The sequence below is a fragment of the Lipotes vexillifer genome, unplaced genomic scaffold (assembly GCF_000442215.2).
Source record: "Lipotes vexillifer unplaced genomic scaffold, Lipotes_vexillifer_v1.1 scaffold781, whole genome shotgun sequence".
NCBI classification, from domain to species: domain Eukaryota; kingdom Metazoa; phylum Chordata; class Mammalia; order Artiodactyla; family Lipotidae; genus Lipotes; species Lipotes vexillifer.
Window position 1 is genome coordinate 178,024 of NW_006790027.1, and position 18,028 is coordinate 196,051.

General features: G+C 36.8%; 1 protein-coding gene across 1 annotated transcript in view; it reads right to left on the reverse strand.

Annotated features, from left to right (window-relative positions):
* Positions 1–8,408: 8,408 nt before the first annotated feature.
* The window catches only part of PROS1 (protein S), a 57,792-nt gene continuing 48,172 nt past the window's right edge, over positions 8,409–18,028 (reverse strand). Inside the window, exons 12-15 of the mRNA XM_007463196.1 lie at positions 17,718–17,886; positions 14,004–14,152; positions 11,745–11,970; positions 8,409–8,628 (exon numbers count right to left, since the gene is read on the reverse strand). Coding sequence (XP_007463258.1) covers positions 8,471–8,628; positions 11,745–11,970; positions 14,004–14,152; positions 17,718–17,886 — 702 coding nt within the window. The 3' untranslated portion in view covers positions 8,409–8,470. The remainder of the gene's footprint in view (positions 8,629–11,744; positions 11,971–14,003; positions 14,153–17,717; positions 17,887–18,028) is intronic.

An 18,028-nucleotide genomic window follows, 5' to 3' on the forward strand; every position in this document is an offset into this window, starting at 1 on the left:
CTGTGGGAACGGACAGTGTATATTCTAAGCACAGGGGAGGGCATGAGGAGCCTCCAATTGCCCAGGTCCAGCTCTCGGATCAAATGGGGGTCACGTCCTATTGATTCCTCCTCCAACACTATGTCACCATATATTGTATTTACAATAAAAACATCTGTAGGAAATACAGAGGTTTGTTTATTTTCCCTCAATTTTAGAACATTCATGTTTAGTGGAGATTATCTAAAGTAATTTTGTTTCCGATTGCAGCTTCATCAATGGCAGATTTGAGATATTCGTTCATATCTACATGCCAAAATCTTTAAAATCTGATTGCTGAGTTCCCAGTAAGTTTTTAAAAGTCACAATTTTGACAGCAACATAGTCCAGTTCATCTAGAAATCCATGTACATATACCTATGCAATATTACAGACAGCACTTGTTTATATTCCAAACTTCTGATACAACCAAATAAAACAATAAAATCAGAAAGTATGATAATTTGCAAAAGAACTATGTAAGTTTTACCAAGACTCTCTAAACTTGTATAAAGATAAATTCAAGAGAAAATTTGATATTTCAATCCAAAAAGGGTTGTTTTTAGAACATTTTTAAGAGCCATAACAAGCACAGCATGAAACTCATAGAAGAGTTTGCCTCAGCAGATCCACTGCCAAAGCAGTATTTTCTTAACAATGGAAGAAGATGATTTAGAAAAAAGTTATCTGCCAGATTATATTTTACGCCAAAAATTTGGTTTGTTTTAGAACCATACACATTTTTAGACTTTTACTTTCTGTATGAAAAGTATACTTAATGTGAGGTTTTTTTATACAACCATTATTTTTCATAAGGTATAAAAGGTATATTACATACTAGAATAAGTTACTTTTCCTATGGTAGAAGGGGGAATTGGGGGTATGTTTTTCATAAAATCTTTTTATCAAAAACATGGCAAAATAAGACACTTTAAAAGTGGGTTTTAGAAATATAGCTTTTACTGAATCACTTAAATAAGAACACTCCTGAAAAACAACAGGACATTTTATTTCATAGTGGGCATCTATAAGGGGTTGCCAGGACCTCTTCTTTGAGGTTGCCTGGACTCTCATCCCCATCCCACCCACCTTGCTTCATGGGAGATTCAGATTTCTGTGATGCATCTTAGAATCACCTGTAGGGTCTTAAAACTCTCTATTGCCCAGACTGCACACAAAACCAGTTAAAAGAGAATCCTGGGCTGGAGCCTGGAGGCTGAAGGCTGGAGTCTAGAGGCTGGGGGTAGGGGTGGAGGAAAGGAGGTGAGTGGTCAGTATGTTTAAAGGTCCACAGGTGATTTCACTATGCAGCCAACTTTGAGAACCACTAGTTTAATGTAAGCCCACTTTGTCTTCACACCATTGATGATTGATTTGGTATTGAGCACCTAACCCAGGCTGAGCCAATCAGATCTTTCTCTTGGAATTCTGAAACTGTGACTGAAAGGTAATAATGATTATTAATCTGCCATGTCTGAGCTGTATGTGACTTGAACATGTAAATTCAGAAGCAGTTGGCAGCCGTGTTCCATAATGTAACTGAAGAACTGAAGACACCAGTAGGTATTGTTAGAGCAAAATGTAGTTGCTCAGAGAGAAACAGCGAAGAGAAACAACACTGAGGAAATTTCCTTAGTTCACTATAGCAATCCAAGCTCCAGGAATAGTCTTTCATCCCTTGAATTCCATAAGTTAACCAAATACCTTTCAAAAAATTCTCTTTTTGCTTAAGCTAGTTCCAGTTGAGTCTGTTTTTTGCAACCAATGGGGTCCTAACTCGTTTATGTCAGTAGCAGTGGAGCATTTAGTGTTAAGTATGGAGAGTCTGATTTTTGTTTAATATAAAGAGCTTTCTAACAGTCAGAGCTGACTGTGGCAGACATAGAAGTGTGCTGTTCAGACCACGTTCAAGAGAACCTGCTACAGGGAACAGAGTTGACTGACAGCCCCATTCCTGGCAGAATGTCAGAAGATCATCATCCCTATCTACTTCTATAGAGGATTACTGATGACAGATTTCAGGGACACTTTGAGGTGTACACTCTCTAGCAGCTACTTGGCCAAGAGCTCCAACTCCAGGGCACGGAACATCATCTCCACATCAAGTTATGGTTGCCATCCTCACCTTGGATGAACTAGCTGAGCAGCCTCTTCTTCCTGCCTCATTCTGTGTTTTTCTATCTCTTATTCTTTCTGACTTTGTCTCTATGTCTCTCTTTTCTATAACTTTCCTTTCTCATTTCTTTAACTTTTTTCCCTTTTAATTTTAATCATTTTCCTCATTTCCTGCTTTGTTTTCTCAGACATACTCATCTTTTTATTTATCTCTATGTCTGCCTCTCTTTCTTGTTTTTGCTTCTGGCACTCCTTCCCTCTTTCACTCCCTTTGTAATTTGTTCTTTCTTTCTGTCTCTCCTTTCTGTATGCTTGGCTCATCTTCCTTTGCTCAACCTAACTTTCTTCTCTTTCTGTATTAACCTGATCTTTTCTTCTCTGTTTCTCTTTCCTCTCTCCGTTCGTTCTTCTCTCACCTTTTCTTCTTTCACCTTCTTCTTTCAAATTTCTATTGCTAATTCATTATCTCTGTCTCTCTTTAATCTCTTTGTAGATCTCAACTTGTCACTGCCTACTTTTAAGTGTCTACAGAAAAGTAGATAATTCTTTTTGTATTTTTTTCTCTATCTCTACCTTACCTTCTTCACCCAGTATCTTTTTGTATTCTTTGCTTCCTTTTTCCTCTCCTTTATTCTTTATTTTGTATCTTACCAAATGTTTCACTGACTCTGTTTTTGTATCCTTATCTTCTCTCATTTTCTCTTTTATTTATTGTCTTTTTCTCTCCTACTGGCTTTGTTCACATACACACATACATACCCCTATTCCTCTCTATCCTTTTCTCCTGTCCCTATTTCAAACTCATTTTTTTGCTTTATGTTTGTGTGCACATGCTTGCACGCATGTGTGTGTGTGTGTGTGTGTGTGTACACATTCACATGCACACAGGTGACAAAAGAATGGGGAGAAGGGTGCATGAGGTTAGAGAGGTACTCGGAGCCTGGATCTGTGGCTTGTTACTCTGGCTAACCAGGGGAATCATCTGATTTAGTTGTCTGGGATGGGGCCAGTGAATCTAATAAACATTTGGGTTGAGATCCACTGGTTTAAAGATGAAAGCCCTTGAAAGCTAGGATTAAATATATGTACTTCAAGCAATGACTGATAAGGAAACAAAAGAGGTTTTGAGGATTATAGTGAAATAAGATCTCTGTGTGACAGATCATCTGAAAACATTGTGGAGAACAGGACTTGGAAGCAGAGAAACTAATGGAAATTCATATCTATCTTATTGGGCCTAATTCAAAATAGCACCTTACTAGATTTCCATTTGAAATTCATTTCTTCCTCCCCATAACCCCCTGCAAATGCTTGTTTGTTGAAGCTCTTGCCAAACTTGGGTCCATATCTGAATTACTTCTCCATTTGTCTGGTATCCCCTAGACTGTGAATATATTGACAACAGGAGTAGGGCACTTTCTCCATTGTTTTCCTAGGACAGTATCTAGCCCAGAGTTCTAATTACAGTAGTTCCTTGGTATCCAAGGAAGACTGGCTCTAGAAGCTCCCCAAGGATACCAAAATCCAAGGATGCTCAAGTCTCTTATATAAAATGGTTTCATATTTGCATATAACCTATGCACACCTTCCTGTATACTTTAAATAACCTCTAGAGTACTTGTAGTACCTAATACAATGTAAATACTATGTAAATAGTTGCCAAAGTGTGGCAAATTCAAGTTTTGCTTTTTGGAGCTTTCTGGAATTATTTTTTCCTGAATATTTTCCATCCTTGGCCGATTGAATCTGCCTATGCAGAACCTACAGATACAGAGGGCCCACTGCATGTAAGTTTTCAGAATCATTATCAGCATTTGCTTAATTGAATTAAAGAATACACATTTGTCTCAAAACCATTAAGTTGATAATATTGTCAGCTAATACTCAATGAGACACCAGGTTATATGTAGAGCTGGAGACAGAATTTGTTCACACCAACAATATAACATTTACTAAATGATGGGCTAACTAGTAAGAATACAGGTGCACTATAAAGTTTTGAATTTGGCCGTGGACTCTTGAGCTAGACATCCTGGGTTTGAATATTACCCTGACAACTTGCTACATGTACAAAGAAGTCTAAGACTGTGCTATTTTCCATACCCAGCACTTAATTTCTGTGGCTACCTTGTACATGCCAAGTTGGCTCATGAAGATACTCATCTCTGAAGGCTCCAGCCTCAGTCCCAGTGTTCAATATGCCTTGTTTAATTACATTTTTATATTTATTACATTTATATTTATTATTTATATAAATAATTTATTATTATTTTATATTTATCATTTGTGAACTCCAGATAATAATGTTAGATCCTTCTTATGTCACCTAGATATTGTCCCAATATTCCTTCTCTTCAAACCAATTTAGAGAAACATCAGAGTTAAGCAAGTGGGTTTTCCATCTGGAGACTAGTTACAGAACGAGATTTCAGATTCCACCATTTGTAACTTGAACAAGAAAGAGAATGTCTCACTAGTAAAGTGCAAATTTTATCATATTATTTCTCTCATAGAATTAGGGTTATTTTTGGAGAGGGCTTCTTGTGGGAAGTAGGATAGCAAAAAATGAGTCTGTAAGTCCACTGGATGCTGTTCTTATCCACAAGCCAATTGCTAAACTATGGCAGGTCCAGAGCACTGCAGAAGTGGTTGACTGTGTCTCAGGAAACACTTCACAGCCTCAGTGCTCTGCTACTTGTTTCAAACCTGTCTAAGCTCAGTTCCCCTCTATTTCTGACCCTCTTAGCTTCACATACCTTGGTTCAATCTGCTTTGGTAATCTGGCCTTGCATTGTTTATATTAGTATGTACCAGAAAGCTTCATAGGGTGCCTCCCATGTAACTGCCCCTCACCTTCACACTCTGTAAACATGAACACAAGATAGCCATGGGCTGGGACTGGACCCAAGCACATCACTGGATGAAACTCTGACCAATGCCTCTTCTACAGGAGAAGATCCAATTTTCAAATAAAAGTTCTCTGTTAAAGCTAGAAGCCTGGTATAGCAAGTAACTCATGTGCAAGATTACTGTCAATTCAGTCTCATTTGTAAAAAACAAACTACTCCTATATAGGAGCAATGATTAAGTTTTATTGCTTCAATTTCTGAGGATGACCTAAAAAGGACCAGCTTTGTAACTCCAAGGAACAGGAGTTTGAGGTCTACCATGGGCCTAATTGAGTACCATCACTTCCTATTCAGTTGAACTTAGCTCATCAGACATTTTACTACTTTTGACTCCACATGCACAGAGTAGGTGCTCGATGAATATTTGTTGCTGGACGAATTAGAAATTTATCACACTTGTCCCTAGAGGTGCCAGAGTCCCTGTCTTCTCCCAAGCTCATGTTATTAATAGCAATATCAAGACATCTGAAGTGAAATTATTTTAAATATCACAGTCTTCTTCTATACTGACCATAGAGATTAAAGGCCTAAGGGATTTCCAAAAGAAATAAAGGCAATTATTAAACAGGCATACAAAAAAAGTCTTCTCTCCAGCAATAATACCAGTTCCAGAATAAAAAGAAAATTGGAAATACTTTGTAAGACTCACATATGGTGACTGAGACTGCAAGTACGATTTCCAACAGGCAAATGAGGTGAATAACTCTGTTCTCACAAAGTAACCATTATTTTCACTAATATGTAACCCATCTCTGCAAATGGTAAGGTCTAGGGGAAGTCTGCAATGACCCTGTCACTTAGATTTTTTTCATGACGCAAAGCTCAAATAGTACCAAATATCCTGTTTGGCCTTCATGAAACCACTGTTCTCTACTACTCTTTAAAAGTAGGAATCTGTATATCTCGGCAAAGATCAAGATCAAAGATCTAGACCCCTTCCCTTTCTAAGTCATATGTAAGTGCATCTCAAGATAGATATAGTTTATAAATGAGTCTCTGGAGCCTCTATGAAGATCACCCCATGTTGGAAAGTTTCTGTTTTTCATGGGAAATGTGAAATTGATCTCCATAGCTATCCTTGTATCTGGGCATAATTAAATGAGAATCAGAGAACTCCTCCCCAAAGAAAATTCATTTTTCCCTTTCTTCCTTTTTTAAAATTTTCATTTACTTTCAGTTTTACTACTTCCTTGCTTTTTTACACCACTGTAATTATCAATAGTTGCTTTGCTGAAATTCATCAACCATAGTCCATGATGGTTATCAGGAGAGAAGCTATGTCCAATAAGATTATCTAGGGCTTCCCTGGTGGCGCAGTGGTTGAGAGTCCGCCTGCCGATGCAGGGGACGCGGGTTCGTGCCCCGGTCCGGGAAGATCCCACATGCCGCGGAGTGGCTGGGCCCGTGAGCCATGGCCGCTGAGCCTGCGCGTCCGGAGCCTGTGCTCCGCAGTGGGAGAGGCCACAGCAGTGAGAGGCCCCAGTACCGCAAAAAAAAAAAAAAAAAGATTATCTAGCACAATTTCTGGCACATGTCAAACACTCAATACATGTTACTTTTGCTTTTCTTCTCTTTCTGAGCATCAGTCTACAACTCAACCATAACTATTAATCAAATATTTGAACTTTATCTGTCTTTCCTAAAAATCTACTGTGCTGCATGAAGAGTTGCATGTATATTTTTGTAATTTTATGTTCTGTTCAAAGACGTGATAGAAAAGAGATATTATTCACATAAATTTTTAAAATATCAGCAATTAATTATGTTTTAGATGATGTAAAATATCTATAGTGGAAAAAGGTTTATTTTCTAAAACTGTCAGTGAAGCATCTCTACATACTTAATGTGAATGGTAGGTTTGAGAGGGATAAAACTGCCACCTGAAATGCATTACCAGCAAGTACCTAGCAATCTTACCTCCTTACTTTAAAGATATATTACAAAGACACAATATTAACTGTGTCCCTCTGTGGTTATCCTCTCATTAAAATCTGTTCTAGTTTTCATAGTTCCTTTTGTTCTTCAACAATCACATTCTAGGAACTAACTCTGGCAACTGAAGTTTGATACAGGGAAAACTATGAACGTCCACATTACTCATTCTCTCATTCATTCTTTCCATCCTTCGGTTCTGCCTTTTCTAATCTATAGCTTGTGTGACCCACACAACCAAATTTAAGGAAAGTACCCATCCCAGGTTTCTACACGCATTCGAACACAATCTAGAATCTCATCCTCATAAAATCCAATTACTAAACAGCAAGATTCATGTGTTGCTCTCATGAAAATTTGTCCCACTTATTTTCTAATTCAGTAAAGCTACTGGTTCAAAAGTGAAACTAGGTGAAAGAAAGGTGAAGTCTTAGCTGGTTCCCCTGAGGGACTGTTTTGGAAGAAAGCTTTAAGGGCTTCCACTTGATTCATACTTAATAGGCCAATGTCTCTTCTGCCTTCATGAGGAAAAAACGAAATCAAAAAAGTATCTGCTCTGATCAATAGTGTCACCAGCAAAGCCCATTAACAATTTCTGGGTAATAAAATAAAGTCTAACCTTTTTCTTTTCCTTTGTGCTCTAGTTTCACTTGTTCACAGGGGGCCGCATGCTGAGGCCTCACACCTGCCCTTCAGACTGGAGTTCCTCCTAAGAAACAACCGTGCCAACACCTTAGTTTAGCGGCCCACGTCAGAAGCGCCAAGCAGAACGCTCAGTTCAACATGGCGGCGACGGGCCTTGTGCAGAGATGCTGCGCCAGGCACTGCGATCTGGAGCATGAGCAGCACAGCTGTGCCGGCTCGGGGAGAACCCCACCCCCTTCTGCTGAGATCCTTGTAAAGCAGCCCCGCCCACGGCCTGTCGGGAGAGCGTGTGCTGCGTGTGCTCTAGAGCGGGAACTCCCACCTCTCCATTCTCTCATCAGAGAACAAACCTTTCCTTTGCTTCTGAACCCAACTCAGTCTCCTCCTATTGGTTCAAGCTACACCAGGCAGAAGGTCCTTTATTGGGGACCGACTTGGGAGGGACTGGTAACAGTGGTATTTAGTCACGTGTACTTTTGTTTGTATTCCAACAAAGGTTTAACTTCCTTGCCTTCCCACACACACACACAAAAAAAGATATTTAAACACTAGTTCATGATGATAAAATTAAATTTTACAAACACAAATGTCATTTGTAGCAAAAAATTCAAATTAAAATTTTTTATAGGTTTCATTATTTAATTTCTAGACAGAACAGAAGAATTTTTTTAATGCAATTTGTATCACAAGAGAATCTTGTTTTCTTGAAAAAGGACCTTTTTAAAATTCCAGGTTCAAGTACCAGGAAATAATCAAGGTCTGCACATCACAGGTAAAACCCTTCAGCTATTATTGAAACATAAGTATAATTACACACTGGAAAAAGATATTATCAGCAGAGAAAAGATGCCTTAAGTATTCGTCTTTTTCCAAACTGATGGACACGAGTGAGCTCTAATATCATTATGTTTAGAAATGGCTTCATCCAGATCCAACTGTACCCCATTAATGTTCACTTCCATACAGCCATTATAAAAGGCATTCACTGGTGTGGCACTGAATGGAACATCTGTAAAAACAGAATATTAAAATATTAGCCCAGGATTAGCATCTTACTTGCTTATAGTTAGAGGAATTATTCAGACTGCCCATTTCCAACCAAAATCTAATCCTAAAGGAAAAGTTAATAATGTAATTCTATTCAATAAATTCATATTAAGTGGCTCCTGGGTATATAAGGTATTGTGCTTGGCACTGAATTCAGCATAGCATGAGTTCCTCTGATTTCGTAAACAGTTCCAGCCAAACCTTAGGTAAAGAAACATACTTTAAAAAGAGTAGAAAATAGCATATTCTTCCTTGTGATGTTCTACTTTATTATTTCCTCTTTAAATCTGAGCAATAGTTTAAGCATTAAGTCATTTTTTTCAACTCAAAATTATAGTTACTTGGAAATCTTTTTTAAATGCCACAATAAATATATCTCTTTTATTTTTGCTGGAATTCCATATTTTCCAACGAAATAGTGTCTTGCTGAGCATACGATAGCAGGTCGTGATAGGGAATTCACTTTTATGTAATGTTTGGTGTTCTGGAAAATAACAGTTTTAATACTTCAGTAAATAGGGCCTCTAGGCCTTTCTACACTTTCACTCTCCTTATCAAACTTAATACTTAGGCGACACTCTTGGATTCCTAAGAACTGTGGTTCATCTTCAAAACATCCATCTCTCTACATGCTTCCTCTTTTTTTGGCATCTCATCTCCATAAGTTTTAATCCCAATGGATATTCTTCAGCCCTTATTCTTCCTCCTCAGTGTCTTATGCAAAAATATATATATATACTTCAAATGTCCCACTTCTAACTTGCCAATGTAGTGAATAAGTCCATACTTTTCTATGGGCTCATAGCATTTTTTAAGAAAACCTTTCAAGTCTGGCTGACTATCATAGGTTATACCACTATTATAAATATCCTCAGAGTCATCTATTTCCCCTGATTTTTGATTCATAACATGCAATTTAACATGCCTATTTTGCATATCAATTAATTTACCCATCCCATTGTTCACACTCTCAATGTCTCAATTTCCAGTTCTCAATTTTTCCTCACTCTTTTTCTAAACACATCTTGCCTAAAGTCAGTTCTCAGTGCTGTTGCCAAAGTCCTGGAACCACTGAAATTCTGATATTTTCACTTCTTTTGAACTCTTTCACTGTTCCTTTGATTTCCTAAAATTGCATTCAGCTAATTTGTGAATAAGGTAGTAGGTGGATTTCAATGCAGAATTCATTCATTTGAACCGTAATTTTTTTTCCTAATAATTAACCACGTTAATGTAACTATGTATCTATATCTATCCATGGATCTATCAATCCATCGATTTGTAACTTTTGCAGCCTCTTTACTTCTTTTTTCTTTTTGTATATCTTGGCCGCGCCACATGGCTGGCAGGATTTCAGTTCTCCGACCAGGGACTGAACCCGGGCCATGGCAACGAAAGCACCGAATCCTAACCACTGGACCGCCAAGGAATTTTCCTACAGCCTATTTACTTCTATTCCCCCAAAACCCAGATAAAATTTCCATATATGGGAAATGAACACACTGAGCAGTTAAAGTAACTTAATGAAGGTTACTAGAAGTCTAACATCAAACTCAGAATTCTCCCCATGAGAATAACATGCAAATGGTATTTGAAAATGCTTCTAAAAAACTCTCTGCCTCAACTTTTTTGTCATTTAAAGAAAAGTGTTGATGGCAATTTTATGTTTTCCAATATTAACTATTTTTCCTCCAGTTTTCCCCATCTGGGTAAATGGAATCTTCACCCATGCAACTGCTCATGCCAAATACCTAAGAGCTTCTTTCAATCATTAATTTCTATTAACTTTGTTTCTCACATACATCTCCAATCTATTCACTGTATATTATCTCCACTGCCATCACCCTAGTCCAGCAGCTTCCCCAGCTTCCTCACCTGCAAAATGGAGATAACAATAGTACCTACCTCACAGGACTACTTTAAATATCAAATGGGTTGATACAATTGAAGCACTCTGAACAACGCCCAGACTGTTTATTATGCACTAAATATGAACGATGGCAGTATCGTTGTCACTACTGTTATTATTATTGCTTCTCCACCTGAACTAATTCAGTGGCCCCCAACTCATCTCATCCACTTTTGTCTCCCACCTGTCCATCTCCATCCATTATGCAGGGGAATTCTTTTAAACTTCAGTATTGATAGACCACTTCCTTGTCTAAAACTTTTTAATGATTCTCAAGGCTCTAATAAGAAGATGCACGACCCTGAACCAGGTCTACAAACCTGCCACCCACCCACCCATTTCACAGCCTCCTCTTGCAGTACCATCCCCCTTGCCCAATGTGCTCTCATCATACTGATCTATATATTCCTCAAGCATGTCAACCCCTTTCCATTTTGCCATGGACACTTTTACCTGCATATTAGCTCCAGTCTCCACCCTCATCACCTGGTTAACTTCATTTAATCCTGCAAATATCAGATTTGTATCTTATTGCCTTCTTCAGAGAGCTTGTTCCTGGCCCCCATATCCAGATCAAGCCTCATTTTCAGGCTCTAATAGCAACCCCTACTTTTTTTTCATAGAAGTTATGAAATCTTTTTTTTATATTTTCCTAATCACTTGTTTAATATGTACCTCTGCTGCTAGATTGTAAAGGCCTTAAGAGGAGAGCTCATATCCATTTGTTTATTGCTGTGTCCCTACTGCCTGAGACATAGGTTCTTAATAATATTGGGTGACTGATGGTTGAATTGAAGAATAAATATTAAACTCAGAAGATAACTGTGAGAATAAAATGAAATAATAAATCATTTCTGGCTAGGATAGTCAAATGCAGCAAAGCTTGGTTAGTTTCAGTTTACCTTTAAATAAATTAAATAAAAATGTACCAATAAAATGTTCATGCAAACCCCCAGAAAAAGAATAATGGATACTGGAATTTTCTCTTCCCTTCTGATGCCCCTTTAACTACATATGCTGTATATATATATAGAGAGAGATAGATAGATAGATATAGATATAGATATAGATAGATAGACAGATGCTGTTTTACTACAATTACATATTTAAAATACTATCAATTTCATTAAAAATATACTTTTAAAACTGAAGAAAAAGTAAGAAGATACCTGGAAGGCCACCCAAGTAAGTGGCCACTGTTTCTTTCATTGCTTTGTCCAAGATGGCAAATTGTCTTTGAAAGTCTTCAGAGTGGAAGCTGTCTTTTCTATTTTGAGTCAACAGCTCCAAATTGTTTCTGTTGACTCTGATTTCCAGAAGGGATTGTTGATTAGAACACAGACTTAGGGCCTCTATCCGAGCTATTACCATATTTTCAACAGATACCAGGATATCCTGAAGAACAGAGCAAAGACTCAATATAAACAAGTACTAACGTTAATGCTGCTTAAGAGAGACTTTAGTTTGTGAAATTCAAAAACAGAATTTCAATGAGGTGGGGAAAAGTATGATAGAGCTTTCAAATTTATTTAAATGAAAAAACTACTGTTATCGTAATCATAATTTTAAAATACACATTAGTTTTAAAAACTCCAGGTTTAGCTAAGATGTACATGTATAGCAGGTTCTGAAAATTCAATAAACTAACAGCATTGTCTCACCAACAATGGGAACCAAAGTAGTGTCTTAAGCAATACATTTCTGTTTATGAGCCTTCCTAATTTCAAAACCTACATATGGAAAAGGAAGGAGTTGAATCATTCTTTGTTGGGGAAAAGACTTGGAAATTTTGAAGTGCTTTAGTAAGCACATGCCAGCAAGACTGAAAGGTTTATTTGTGCCACACAAGAAATCCTGTAGACTTGGGACAAATTTTATGAAGTCTCTGAGAAAGAAAAACCAGGATTGCCAGCAGTAAGTTACAGAGTATTTACCAGAAGGTTCTCTCTCTCTCTCTCTCTCTCTCTCTATATATATATATATTTTTTTTTTTTTTTCTGAACTTTTCAAACTGCTGATACACTAAATTACTCAACTTGTTGAGAGTCATCTATACATCTAGCTTCCCGGAGTGTAGAGGAAATATAAAAATAGAGAAAAAATAAAATCAAAATGAGGGAGATGGTTGTTATGATGCTTCCCAGATGGTAGAAAGATAGTCTGAAGTGTTTACTTAGGAATCCAAGATACCAATGCTAAATGGAGCCTATACTTCTCAAATATAGCTTAGCTGAGGAAATCTGTTACTGTGTTATACACATGCATATCCTGAACTCAGGAAAAGTCAGCTGAGAAAATGTTCCAGAATCATCAATATTATGTGGAATAATGTTATGAAACGTTGTTCACAGATCATAAGAAGGCAATCTGAAACACCAAAAAAAGGGGGCTGTGGCCATGAAGACAAACACAGAAAAGATAAAATAAATATCAAAGACATGGCACTTGTTAACCTCCTCTACCGTGTAAATGTAGTGTTGAAGGCAGGATTTCCATTTTGCTTAAAGAACAAAACAAACAAGTAAAAAAAAAAGCTGAAACCCAAATGTAGCAAAGCTCCTGTGGTCACTGGAGACAAAAGCTCAGCAGGATCTTTTTAGGTTGCTTACAGTTAACCATCAGAAACTGCCCCCATCCATCCTTTAAGTGGCAAATAGCAACCATTTTTATCACTACAGGCATTATTCAATTATATATCTCTTTCTAAAAGCCACAGAGAGCATCCAAGCCAACCGTGGCACAAACGAAAGCTGCTTGCTGTAACTTGGAATCCCCCCACTGTGGATGACACAAGGACAGAACTATTAGCCTCTAATAGAAGTTGAATAATACAGATCTGATAACTCTCATGTTTTCTTTCATCCAAGAGTTTTTTCCTGTGCTTTCTCCTAATTTCAAGGCAGAGTTGCCAAAAGGAAGCCAAATAGACTGGTTTTAGTTTTCTCTAGTCTTTCCTAATTTACTTATGGGAGAAAAGATTGAGAGTGCCAGAAAACACAATACACTATAATTAGGCACTGAACATTTCAGAGTGGATTGCAGTCAGACTCACTTCTATTTTGTTAACACATACAAATTCCCATGATACTTCAAAGATTCTGAATAAGGGCAGATCTCTGGGTACTCAGAGAAGACTCCAAGCAACCTTTGTGTGAGTCTGCCTAATCGGAGCTATAGATGCAATAGGCTTTTCCATTCCCCCCTCCCACCCCTTTACTTCTTGGTTCAAACCTTGGAAATAAGCCAGCAAAAAAGTAACAATAATGAATATTTATTGAATCTTTAATGATGTGCTAGAGGTTGTGCCAAATAGCTTATATAAGTTATTTAATTTTCAAAATAGCACTTTGAGGTAAATACTGCAATTTTATCCATTTTACAGATTAAAAAAAAATTACAAACCAAGGATCATAAAGGTTTAAAGTTACCTGAAGCTCTTCAGTGGTGGAGTCCACCAAGGACAAGGCAAAGGGCACTGTGTTACTGGAAACCAAGGCCAACATAACACCGGTGCCCGACGATGGGCGAATATTCAAGGACACATTTACTTGCCAAGCCTCAGGATTGGATACATTCTCTGTTTAAACAATGAAACAGAATCAGGATCAATATCCTCCTAAGGTGTACCAGAAGGAATTAAGTATAATCTTATCAATACTCAAAGCCATCTTTGTGTGATACTAAAGATTTTAGTCCTCTTTCTCAATGATCTATATAACCAAGGCAAAACAAAGCAAAAGAAAAACATTTTTTTTTTTTTAAGAAAAACAGTTTTTAATGCAGGCAAGAAACACAGATGGAGCCTCATCCTTTTGTTCTTCCTACAACAGAATTCTGGATTGTTGTGTTCAGGATTACTACGAATTTTCCATTTGCTCTTTAATAGCTCTTCCTTCTGTCTTATATATTCTCTCATGGTCAAATCTCAGAGTGGTTGTATTTTAAAGTACACATTAGAAGAAAGTTCAACACACTTATTGTACTATTTCTGAGGGAAAATTTGGGTATAGCTGCCACCCTCCGCCCCACTCCTCTTCTATATAGGGGTCAGATTAGAGCAGTGGGAAAGCAAAGTATGATTTCTATACATAGGGGTGTGGGATGGTTTAATGGTAGAGAAATACTCTGAAGTCAATAGTTAACTTTGAAATTCTAATAGGAGCTCTTGTGTGATTCTCTTATCATAATACTTACATTCTTTCTCTTAATTACTAGGTCAATTGTCTACCCAACTAGAGTGCAAGCTCTACATGTCTCTTTCATCACTGTCTTCCTCAGCAGTCCCTTAACAAATATTTATTGAATTAATATGATTTCAAAATAGTTTGATTTCTGAAAATATTAGTTTACAATCTGAATGCAGTCTTCGTCATTCAACATAAAGTAATGTATAACAATAGCCCAAATACTACTTGGAGGTTTAAAAAGGTGAATGTGAATGGAGAAAATAATTTTCCTTTGACAAGATGTTCTTCCATTTAGCCACATCTAATACTATAACATTTTTCACTATAATCCTTTAATTCCCACGCAAGAGAAAAACAATGCATATAATCATTTTGAAGTAAGTAAATTTACTCTAAGATATTAACAAACTCAAACTAAAATGAACATACAAATGTACTGAAATTATAATGTAACATTAAATATTAATTATAAAGTAGGTCACTTTCATATTATCTGTGAAATAACTAATTACTTATGAAAGTAATTTCTTTCAGGTGCAATAAAACTCTTATTTTCATTTTCTTTCCAGAGATTTTTTTTTTGTCCTTTGAACAAATTGTGGGCCTAGTTTTTGCCTATGTCCAGTCATCAACTCAATTTAAACTTTTTTTTTTAAAAATACCTTCATATACAGAACAGAGCTAAAGTTAAAGACGTATTAATTTATGTTAGGAAACAGAAAGCACTAGTGTAAGATGCTTTCTTAAAACTGTAGCAATACTTTTTAAGGCTGAAAATAAAAAAATTAAAATATGTTTTTTTCTTAAAGCAGAGATATCAAATCAACACTAAATTTATAATACAAACTGTTAGTAGCTCAAATAATGAACTCCTAAAACACAAAAAGACAGAGATGCCAGTAAAATAATTAAGATACACAAATACCTAATAAACATATGGTGAGATATTCAACTTCAGTAGAAACTGGAATAATAATTAGAACTACAAGATTTAATTTTTCAACTCTCAAATTAGAAACAAATCCCAAGCATAAACTTTCTTCTCTTGGTAAAAGTATAAATTGATAAATCATCTTTGGAAGAGAATCTGATTGAACAGTAGGAATTATACCTTTGCATAACCTTTGATGGAGAGAATCTGAGATTCTCTCCTACAGAATTAATCACACGAGGGTATAAGGATAAATGTCCAAGGATATCCCAGAAGTATTATTTGTAAAGGTAAAAACCTGGGGTCGGTTTGGCAAGAGTTCCTGTTCCTGTTAGACTATAGAAAACTGCGGAGAGTACTGTTCCCATTCTTAAAACAACAAAAGACCAATTATCTATATAAGTACAACTTTTCTTGAACTATCACCAAAAGCCGAGGTTGCAGAACAACTGACTAGAAACCTAAAGGAAGACAGATGCTTCGAGGGAGAAACAGGAGAGTACTCTCTTACCCAAGGCAGACAGCAAACACTATACAATTTGGTAAAAAGAATGTAGGTAAAAATTTTAACAAAACGCTAAAGTCCAAGTAGGGGCTGGGGTGAGAATATAGAAGCCAGGGAAACTGCAAACACATGGGAAATTCATACCCATTCAAAGGATCTTACTGGGTACTCAAGAGAAAAACTGGGAGAAGAGAAAGAGATTAGAGAAAGTTTCCTTCCTAGTACAAGCCCAAGGGGAGAGGAACAGCAACCTGCAGGAAAGGCACAAAGTCTCACCCAGATCATTCTTTGTCTGCTCTAAGCAAGACTTAAAGCATTAGGGGAAAGGCAGCAAAACCTTCTTGCTGTTAGGTCACAACGAAGTCCCACTGCACCTACAGATTAGGGAATGAAAATAGCAAAAAACAAAACAACAACAAAAAATCATTTACCCTGGGGAAGGAGCAGGAATACACCTTGAGTCCTGACCATTAGATATCTCCCTTACTGGTGGGCAGGAGTGGGGACAGTGGAAAGTCCACACCCCTGAGACGCAGGAATGTTAACACCTGTCTAAGACTGAATCTGCACCAGAACATTAGAGAATGCTCCTCTGACCCCCAGACCCCTCTAAATTGCTAGCAAATGTCAAGTAACAATCAAGAGCACTGCTGGGAGTGAAACAAGACCAGGGAGAGACACTTTCTTGAGGCAAATGAAAGCAATATCTAAAGCTGATGGTGGATCAGTTATTAAGAAAAATCCTCTGGCCGCTACCCTAAGCACAAGGTATATTAAAGGAATTTGAAGGGTAGTCATGGAAACAAGAAAACCGAAGCAGCTCAATTCTTGACTAGATTGATTCAAGTCCCCTCATTAAGTGTCTAGCAAAAGGAGGGCTTTGCTCATCTCCAAATGTAAATATTATGTATCTCAGTCTCTACTGTTTTATCTGACACCCACCTTTAAACAAAAATTATTAAATGCAGAAGGAAGCATGGAAACATGACCCATAGTCAAGAGAAAAAGCAATCAATATGACCAGATTTAGATATGACACAGATATTGGAACTGTCAGACAGGAATTTAATTATGATTAAATAGTTGAAGGCTTGGGTGGAAAAGATGGACAACACACATGAACAGATGGGAAATTTTAACAAAGAGGTTGACATTTTAGGAAAGGATTAAATGGAAATGCTAGAAATAAAGATGAATACCTTTGATGCATTAATCAGTAGACTCAATACAACTGAGAAACTGGTGAACCTTAAAACAGGTAAATTTAATTTACCCAAAATTAATCAGATTATGTGCCAATAACCTTTAAGTAACAACATAAGCATATTCAACTACATTTTTCCTCCCAATATACTTGGAAAAATTCTATTAAAAATATATAACAGTATGAATAAGCCTAACGCTATATCTGGCACATGGTAAGTACTCAACAATGTTTACTGAAGGAATTATTGCTGTTTGTTAATGAATAAATTTAAACAGTAATGAGAAAAGAAAGATAAAATGGGAAATCACTTACTATAATCTATGCTAAATTGAGCAACTCCAGAACCAGGATAGTAGGAACCCTTCTCCACAGTGACAAGACAATGCTTATTTTGTTTTTCTTGAATGATTTCCTTTACTCCTGAAGCTCCTTGATTCATCAAATTCCAGCCTCGAATACATCCATCTAAACGAGGGTTAATCTAACAATTTAAAATATAGATCAATGAAAGCATTTTAAACTTAAAAAAGACAGACTCATAAGTGAAGTGGCTTAATTGATTATAGATATAGGTTTTCATTTAGAGGCAAAATTCTTCCTTTGATGACATTTTAAAGTATTTA